Source organism: Guillardia theta (assembly GCF_000315625.1).
Source record: "Guillardia theta CCMP2712 unplaced genomic scaffold GUITHscaffold_49, whole genome shotgun sequence".
Classification (NCBI taxonomy): Eukaryota; class Cryptophyceae; order Pyrenomonadales; family Geminigeraceae; genus Guillardia; species Guillardia theta.
In genome coordinates, this window is record NW_005434625.1 from 183,849 (window position 1) to 192,977 (window position 9,129).

General features: G+C 59.8%; 1 protein-coding gene across 1 annotated transcript in view; it reads right to left on the reverse strand.

Annotated features, from left to right (window-relative positions):
• GUITHDRAFT_140819 (hypothetical protein) overlaps positions 1-8,634 on the reverse strand; it is a gene marked incomplete at both ends in the record, with an annotated part of 10,784 nt that extends 2,150 nt beyond the window's left edge. The window contains 10 exons of the mRNA XM_005829878.1: positions 31-120; positions 222-1,094; positions 1,289-1,389; positions 1,557-1,701; positions 1,765-7,069; positions 7,124-8,183; positions 8,231-8,336; positions 8,384-8,461; positions 8,527-8,573; positions 8,628-8,634. Of these exons, the coding sequence (XP_005829935.1) occupies positions 31-120; positions 222-1,094; positions 1,289-1,389; positions 1,557-1,701; positions 1,765-7,069; positions 7,124-8,183; positions 8,231-8,336; positions 8,384-8,461; positions 8,527-8,573; positions 8,628-8,634 (7,812 nt within the window). The remainder of the gene's footprint in view (positions 1-30; positions 121-221; positions 1,095-1,288; positions 1,390-1,556; positions 1,702-1,764; positions 7,070-7,123; positions 8,184-8,230; positions 8,337-8,383; positions 8,462-8,526; positions 8,574-8,627) is intronic.
• Between the last annotated feature and the right edge of the window lie 495 nt (positions 8,635-9,129).

A 9,129-nucleotide genomic window follows, 5' to 3' on the forward strand; every position in this document is an offset into this window, starting at 1 on the left:
GGAGGAGGGGGAGAGGAGGAGGCTAGTGACCAGTGTGTTGTAGATGGTGATGATACGCTGGTTGAAAACTGGAGTGTTGGCTGGAAGCACCCCAGGACAGAAGGCAGGCTTCAAGGTGAGCTGGCAGAATTGTTGGCAATCGCAGAGGAAAAGAGGATTGAGGCATAGAAACGAGGAGGAAGATGGCGGGGTTAAAAGAGGCGAGGAGGGAGAGGAGAAACCTTAGACAACCCTCTAACGGGAGAGAGAAGCTTCAACGAGAAGAAGTCGAGGATCCAGGTAGGGACGATGAGGTAGCGGATGTGGGACAGCCAGGCGAAGGAGGCGTAGGTTGACTCGGGAGCTCCTGGCCCTGTGACCTGCAGGACAAACCAGTTGGCGTTGGGCTGATTGGCTCCCCCCGGATGAAAGAGCGAGTCCAGGTTGATCTTGGACGTCTCGCTGAAGTCCACCGGCACCGTCGGCTCCTGGACGGGGACGAGGCTCAGATTGTAGGAGGAGACGGAGAGCAGCGGGCTGGATGAGTGAGCTTCGATTGGGTCGGCGAGGGACTGCAAGGAGATCTGCCCCTTGTCGGACACCATCGTCCACTGCTGCACCAAGTTGCCTGGCGTCCAAGGCATGTTGATGCTGTCGACGCAGGCGCCGCACCTGGGCTGGTCAGGGATGGGAAACAAGTCGGCGGAGGTGGCGCCGGAGCAGACTTGGTGGCAGCAGGTGCCGTCCTCTGCACAGAGGCCGTTGAGGGAGGAGTAGGGGGCCTCGCAGTTGGGCTTGCAGAAGCACTGCTGCGTCTGAACGAGGGTGCAGTCGGACGGGTTGTAGCAGCCGCTGACGAGGGGGGTGGGCAAGTTGGGGCAGGGGGAGGTGCTGTCCTCCTGCAGGATGCTGGGGTCAGGAGCGACAGTGACGTTGCTGGGCTTGATGAACTCGCAGATGTCCTGGCAGTTGCTGTCCACGTAGAGCGAGTTGTTGGCGGCAGTGAGGCAGACGAGGTTGTCGCTCTTCTGCCAGACCGTCGCTGACGTCATCTGCCTTGTCGTCACGATCATGTCCGCGTCCACTGAAGTCATCGTCGCCTTGGGGACGCTCGCCTGCACCCGATCGAGGATGAGTCCTCACCCTCCGATCTCACACTCACGCTCCTCCCCCCCCCTCCTACTGTTCCTGTTCCTGCTCCTCCATGCCCCCTCTCCCGTCTTTCATCCCCCTGATCCCACCCCTCCCCTCCCTCTCCCTCTCGTCTTGACTTGCTTGTCCCTCCTCTCTCTCCTCCGCCTCCTCTGACCGTGAGGGTCCCGAGATCCATCGCCAGCAGCTCTCCGCTCCTCACGTTGAAGATGAACTCCTTGGCGCTCACGTTCTCTAGCCGCGCTTGCACGAAGCGACCTAAGGGATGGCAGGATGAGAAGAAGCTCAGCGAAAGGGAGGAGAGTGAAAGAAGTAGGAGGAGGAAGCGAGAAACCCAAGGACAAGTAGTAGTAGTAGTAGCAGTAGCAGGAGGAGGAGCAGCAGGAGCAGGAGGAGGAGCAAGACCAGGAGTTTGGCAGATTCACCTTGCATGGAGAAAGTGTTTGGGCCGAAGTCAAGGCCGAGACCTGCCGTGTCAGGGTCCATGGGCCCCCCGCGGATGCTCGTCACGTTGTCACCCTTGGAGTTGATGAAGAGCGAGGGGATGACGTAGCGGTCAGGGATGATCACCTGACAAGCGAACTGTCAGATTCCCAGCTGCAGCCGAGCAGAGGGCGAGCAGGTCGACATCACCTGGACGGAGCACCAGTAGTTGAGGTACTTGACGTCCTCGGGGAGGTTGTTGAAGATCTCTAACTGGGAGTCCGGGCTGCAGGTGTCGCTCTTGAGGTAGATGTCCTTGTTCTTGGGGAAGGAAAACCTGATCTTCATCGCCTCCAGCTGGTTCTCGGGAGCTGGGAACTTGCGGGACGGGACGAAGCGGACGTAGCAGTTGTCAAGAGAGAGGGAGATGCTCTTCTGAGAGTCGAGAAGGTAGGAGCGAAGGAAGACGAGGGGGCCGGAGGTCTTGGACATGGAGCCCGAGGCGATGATGCCGGCGATGAAGACGGCGACAACGAGGAAGAGGAAGTGAGCGTTGGAGGATCCTTCAGAGGGGAGCAGGTGGTACTTGCGTCCCTTGTAGAAGAACTCCCATTTCTTCTTCCTCAGGTATCGGAAGAGCGTCCCGTGCCGCTGCGTCAGCCATGCGATGATGAGGTAGCTGGAGATGAGGAAGGCAACGCCGAAGAGGGCGGAGAGCGACGCGATGAGCACGATGTCCTGCTTCACCGGCTTGCACAGCCCGTAGGCTGCGTTGGTGCTGTAGAACTTGGAGTAGTTGGTCCCATTGAACGCGAGTCCCTCCTCGCAGTCCTCGAACTTGGGTTTGCTCTTCCCGATCATGCACTTCCCTTTCCCCCCGCACGTCGTCGGGCACCAGCCGCACAGTCGGTCGCGGTTGCAGTCGAGGCAGGTGGGGTACCGGCAGGTCTCCTTGGCCCCCACCACGGCGTCGAGGGTGCCGGAGGTGAGGCCGGGGAGGGGGGGGCTGCAGGGCATGCGGTTGTCTCGCGTGCAGGTGGTGGTTTGGATGTTGGTCAGCGGGTCGTAGCGCGCGCAGGTCGTGTCGCGCTTGCACAGGCCGTAGTTGCCCATGTCGTTGGCCATGAGCTCGAGAGGAGCGTAGCCCGTGTACTGGTCGTCGGTGTCGAAGAAGATGTCTTTCATCTGCATGTTGATGTCTCTCAGCTTGCCCCACATCACGAAGTTCCTCCTGTTCTGCCTGTCAAAGTACTCGTAGATCTGCGTCGTCGGCACCACGTTGCCGATCCTGAGGGCTCCAGAGTTCTGCCGGCCGAAGCGAATGATGAGCGTCATGTTGCCGCAGGTGGCCGGGCAATTGGGGGTGACAACGTCCATGTCGACGTCAGAGAAGGAGACGAAGGAGCCGGAGGCGGTGGGAGGGAGGCGGGAGATGTTGGGGTAGAGGCACAGGGTCCCTCCTGTGGAGAACAAGTCCATGTAGCTCGTCCGGCACAAGACGCCGCGCTGGTAGTTGAAGACGGAGGTGGTAGCAGAGATGACCGGGGGGTTGTTGATGGAGACGACGTTGATGGGGAGGAGGAAGGAGTCGGTCTGAATGCTCTGGTAGGTCCCAGACGAGTAGCCGAGGTCGCTCACGAAGACACTGAGAGCGTCAGGCCCGAAGTAGTTGAGGTCGGAGACGTAGGAGATGTACTTGTCGATCAGCGCCTGCTGCAGGTTCGCCAGGCTTGTCTTGATCCAGAGCCTCGACACGTTGAACAGACAGTCAAACTCGACCGGGCAGTTGACGAGCGACGTGCATCCAGCAGTCGGGTCGCAGTAGGGGGTGCTGTTGGTGAGGGCGAAGTAGGATGGCTTCAGGGTGGTGGGGAACTGAGGAGGGCGAGGGTAGAAGGAGAGCTTGCCGTGCGACACAGAGAGGACGAGGAGGATCTCTCCTGGGTTCGAGTTGCTCGACAGCAGCTGGCCCTTGAAGTATGTACACACTCCACTGCCGCACATGGTGGTCCCTTGCACGCATGCCGCCCCGTCACTGGGACCCCCGACGCATCGGTAGCTGGACACCAGGTGGGTGCCGTACCCTCCCGTGCAGAGGATGCTGCAGATGGGCGAGAGCTCGCAGTTGAGAGGCAGAATGCCCGGGAGGGTGGTGGAGCAGGCGGAGGAGAAGATTGACTCGGCCTCTTTCGAGTCAGCGTCGGTGATCCAGAGCACGTCGGGGGAGACGGAGAAGATGGAGTCTTCGTCGACGTCGATGTAGTCGGAGGTCTTGTTGATCATGATAGGGTACGTCGTCAGCAAGATGTCTCGGGAAGGCCATGACGGCATCTGCGTCCAGGCGCTGATATACGCGAGGTTCCTCAGCTTACAGCCCGAAGCTCCGCAGAAGAGCTCGTTAGAGAAGTTGGGGCCTCGAGGACAGTCCATCTTGCGGTCGCTGTAACGGGCGTCGCAGGTGGTGTAGATCCTCCTGCCGATGACCGGGGGATCGTTGACACTTGCGATGTTGACCTTGATGGTCTTGGTCTTGGAGAGGGAGGGGGGGAGGATCAGCGACCCGTCGGCAGCCTTGGTGACGTCACCGATGGCTCCTTCGTCGTTGACGGAGATGGTGATGGTCTCGCTGTTGCCGGGCACGTCGGTGTTGAAGTGAGGGTCAGGAAGGTACGTCAGGTTGGACAGCGCGTACGCCACGTCCCGCAACCTCCCCTTGATGGCGATGAAGCGGTTGCCGATCAGGGGGATGGACTCTTGCGTGCTCTGCCCGTTGATGGTGATGGGGCTCGAGCAGTGGGAGAAGGAGGAGGAGGAGCTTGCTCCTGTCGGCTCGAACAGGACGGAGGAGTAGCAGGGGCAGCCGTACGAGATGGTCGTCACTGACTCTTGTACCACAGGGACCCTGCGAGGAGGAGAGACTGGCGTGCGGAGAATTTTGCCGAAGGCGTTGCGGCTGAGGGAGACGAGAGACCCGCAGTAAGGCTCTATGGAGTTCAGCCCGCTGATCCTCGTGTACAGCCCGACGTTGCCCTGCGGGTGCTTGTAGTCCATGAGCTTCACCCGGCATCCGAGCTCGGAGCTCTGAGGGTCGTAGGCGAGGTCGCAGTTGGTGTCGCCGTCGAAGAGGACGTCTTCAAGGAAGGTCTCGTTTAGGAAGAGCCGTCCGTGTTGGCAGCTGACGTTGAGGGTGATGTACCGGTCGTTGTAGCCGAAGTCTTTCGAGTCCGGGTCGACGATGCTGATCCCGTTGGTCTTTCGCACCCACGCCCCGTTGCTCGTCGACCACAGCGGCTGCATGGTGCAGGCCCCCGTCGCATCGTTGATGCATGCCTGCTCGAACTGAACCTGCGCTGGGTCGGGCGGAGCGTCGGGAGTGATGGAGGAGGGGCCAGGGATGAGGTTGAGGATGCCTCCGACGAGCTCGTAGTGGTCAGTGTTGATGAAGGAGTAGGGTTTGCCTTCCACTACCGTCACCTCCGAAGGCCCCAGGAGGTCGGGGGGGTCGTTGATGGCAGTGACGGACACCACGAACGACTGCTCGGTGAAGCAGCCGGCGCGGTAGGGGCGACCGCAGTCCGTGCAGACGGAGCAGTCGTTGGTGCAGGAGCAGTCTTGCGGGCAGAGCATGCAGCGCCGTCGGGTCCCCCCGCTGTTGCCCATGTCGTTGACGATGAGGGTGAGATGATCCTCGTCGTCGTAGAGGATGTTGAAGGAGGAGGTTCGCTGGTCGACCGGCAGCCTGTACCGCTTGTTGTAGTGCGGGTACTTGGGATGCGACGTCAGGTACACCATCTTAGCCAGAGCCGCGTTGATCTGCACAAGGGGCCCGAAGAACTCGAGCTCCGGAGCTCCGGTGACCTGCATCTGGCTGATGATGGCTGGCTTCGACGTCCCCTCCTGCAGTATGAGGGCTGACAGGCACTTCTGAGAGTTGGCGCCGTGGTAGGTGCAGGGATAACCCCCGCTGAGGAGACTGAAGTCGGAGTCGAAGGTGAGGGTGGGGTCCCCCTTGTACCCTATCGGCCCTTGTCCGAAGGGTCCGCACATCCCCTCGCCCCTCCTGCACCCGCACCGAGAGAAGTTTGACAACTTTGACCCGACAGCGTTGACCCCGCAGTCAGAGTCGCTGCTGCAGTTCACGTCAAGGTTGTTACAGCAGTAGCAGGGCCGCTCAGGGCTCCCGCAGGCCGGAACGAGGCCCTGCTGGCACCCGCAGAGGTTGTGAATGAGGCTGAAGGAGTTGCAGTCTGCGCTGGAGCTACAGGGGTGGGTAATGTTGGCGCAGCAGAAGCAGTCGACCCCTGGCGTGCACCCGCGGAGCTGAGGGGGAACGCAGTCCTGGTTGCTCGTGCACTTCTTGCCTACCGTGAACGGGTTGGCACTGAGAAAGCCGGTCCCTCCTCCCACCACCGAAGAGGTTGCACTGTACACGGGCATGCCGCCACAGGTCATGTCCTGGGTCTCGACGGCAGCGTAGAGCAGATCCAAGTAGAGGAGGGCGCGTTCGAGCTTCGTGCGGTTGATGTACATCAGGATCGCCGTCCCCTTGCTACACGCGGCGTCGTCGAGGAGGCACTGACAGTTGGTCGTGCACGTCTCGTCCGCGAGCGCGCAGACCTCCTGGTACTTGATGGAGGCGCTGCTGCTCTGCTTGAGGCAGGTGACCGGGTCGGCGATGCAGGCCTGGGCCCGGCAGAGGTCGTGACCGAGGTTCCTCTTGTCGACGTTGAACCACATCTGAGTTGAGTTGAGGGTGACGGTGATGTCGCGAGCCGCCGGGCTCAGGAGGATGTAGGCGCGGGTCACAGACAGGTAGACCTTGATCTTGTTCAGCAGCGGCGTGTACTGCACGTTTGACACCCAGTCGTCCTGCGCAAGGCCAGACGTCATCACCTCAGACACGTCCACGTCGTCAATGCCCAAGGAGGAGAGCGTGAAGGCTTGGTTCTCGTTGGGCAGGAAGAGCGTAGATGAAGGCGTTGAGATCGTCGGAGCATCGTTGACAGCCACGATAGTCACGTTCACCCTCAGACCGCATGACAAATCCTTCCCCGCTCCCATCCCGTAGTTCTCCGGCCCCTTGTAGCACTGAGATATCCCATCGTAGCCTGTGAAGCCCTGATCCTGCGCAACCACCAGCAGAAACTCGTCTCTCCCCCCACGCTGCGAGTTGTAGTTGAGAGCCGCTGAGTTCGGGCCGGCGTACTGGGGCAGTTCAGTCTGGTACAGGATGGACTTGATGGCATAGTTGGTCGGAGGGATTGCCGCAGTCCAGGCGAACTCACTTCGAGTGTCAGTGTAGATCCCCAGAGCGTCTCTCCTGTTCACGATCTGTGCCCCCTGCTGCGCTCGGACCGTCACGTCCATTGTCGAGCAATAGGGAACGTTGTAGCTGCAGTCCTCGGAGATATCCACGTCCTCGATCTGAATCCCTTCCACAGCCCGGGCCTCGGTCCGGTCCTCGTACCGCCAGAACTGCCCGAAGTAGTACTCGAGGGTCTTGAGGCCAGAAGACCTGAGGGGACAGGAGTCAGTCAGCTCGGAATGAGGGGACGGCAGGTCGTTTCACCCGCTCGCCGCGGATCCTGCCGAGCACTCCGGCTCAGGGTTACAATTGATCATACTGGCGGCTTCAGAGGGAAACCCTAGCGCTCCTCGAGTCTCTTGGGGGAAGGGACACGGGCCGTAGAGTGAGGCCCCGACGTTGGCTAGGAGAACAGCGCCAGTCCCAGTCCCCTGCACAGAGAGAGTAGGAGGAAACTCGGACACATACCCTTTCCCGTAGCTCGTAACCGCAAGAGCTAGAATCTCCCCAGCGCTGCCAACTTCTGACACCTTGGCAGCGAACGGAGAAGCCACACACGTGCTGCACTTCCCGGTGCAAGTGACGACCACGAGGTCTCCGACAGTGTAGCCAGCTCCTGCCGCAGCGAAGCGAAGGTCTCGCAGGTCGCCGATGCAGCCGGGACGGAAGTAGCAGTCCTGAGGGTCGCTGATGACTGGAGGGTCGTTGTTGTCCCAGATGTTGACAAGTATGGATCCAGCGGAGATGAGAGTCGCTCCCCCGAGGCTGCCGCACATCCCTGACGGGCACTCACCTATCCCCAACGTCACGTCCCAGATCTCATAGGGCTGGCTGCGGGTGGCGATAGGGTCGAGATGGTAGGCGCGAAGGCGCTTGGAGTTGAGGTTGAGGTTGGGTTTGAAGGTTAGGTCTCTCAAGGCTTGAGTCACTTGGTCGACCGTGCCGACGATCCGCATCGTCATAATCCGCGGCTCTGGGTAGGTGGTGATGGAGGCAGAGACAGACGCCTGACCTGCTCCGCGAGCGCACGCCGACTTCGATAAGTCGCAGTTGAGCGAGGAGAACTGTCCCCACTTGGAGGAGATCTGAAAGGAGACGCCCGTGTTGGAGTAGTCAGAGCCGGCCGGCACGTTGAACGTGAAGGAGATGTTGGCTGGAGTCCAGGTGTCTTCGAACGCCTCCACCACGGGCAGGCAAAGTGGGTTGAAGGTTACCCCCGGCCATCCGGTGAAGAGAGTACCGTCGGCGGAGTAGACAGAGTCGAACGCGAGACACTGCCCGCTGCAGGTTTGACACTTGGCGTCTGAGTCGCACGTTGATCCGCCTGCAAGCTCACAAGGTCACTCGCAGAGATGGAGCGGGAGGACGCACCTATCTTGTCGCAGGACGCACAGTAGGTCACGGCTGGATCCGAAGAGCAGCCGTAGGGATTGAGGAAAACTCCGGGGTAGAGGTGCAGGTAGCCCCAAGTCCATTGCTGCTCACAGACATGAGCGGCAGCAAGTCACAGACATGCAAACCCACCACTAGCGTCGACCCTTGGAACCTCGTCATGGAACCAGGTTTGACTGAGGTCAGGTTCGCCGTCATGATCTTCCACACCTGGATGAAGGAAGTCAAGAGCTCGGTATCCTCCTTCAGGCAGCAAGACGTCGCTGCTGTGATACCTCTGCCGCGTCGCTGATCGTGATCAACGCGAAGAAAACAAGCGCTGCTGCGGTTCGGAAAGAAACTCAGAGGCAACAGCTCAGCCCAGTTGAGAGATCACCTTGCATGCTTGACCTCACCATATCAACGAGATTCGGATACTAGCAGGTCAGCGAACAGATTCCAACCATCTCACTGGGAGGGTCACTGATTTGCCAAGCGGGACATCATAGGAAGGGAAGGCCTGAGATGTCAAGCTACGTCCGCGTGAACTTCTTCTATCTTCTTATTCCCTCTGCGCTAGTTGTACATGTCTCTTCTCTTCTCTTCTCTTCTCTTCTCTTCTCTTCTCTTCTCTTCTCTTCTCTTCCCTTCCCTTCTTCCCTTCTCTTCATCTATTCATCTTCTCGAGTCCAAGCGCCACTTGTCAAGTTCACAAAACCACCCTACCCCCAGTGTTAGAGTTGTTTGCCTGCCACCCCACCTTGGTATGATGACTTAGATGACTGAAAAATTCGACGGAAAAGGACCCCTCCTTCAGTGGAAATTGTGACTACCCACCCTCCATTCATAGTGTGATGTCATTAGCGAGCAAGCGAAAGTCGGCGGGGGAGGAGGGAGAA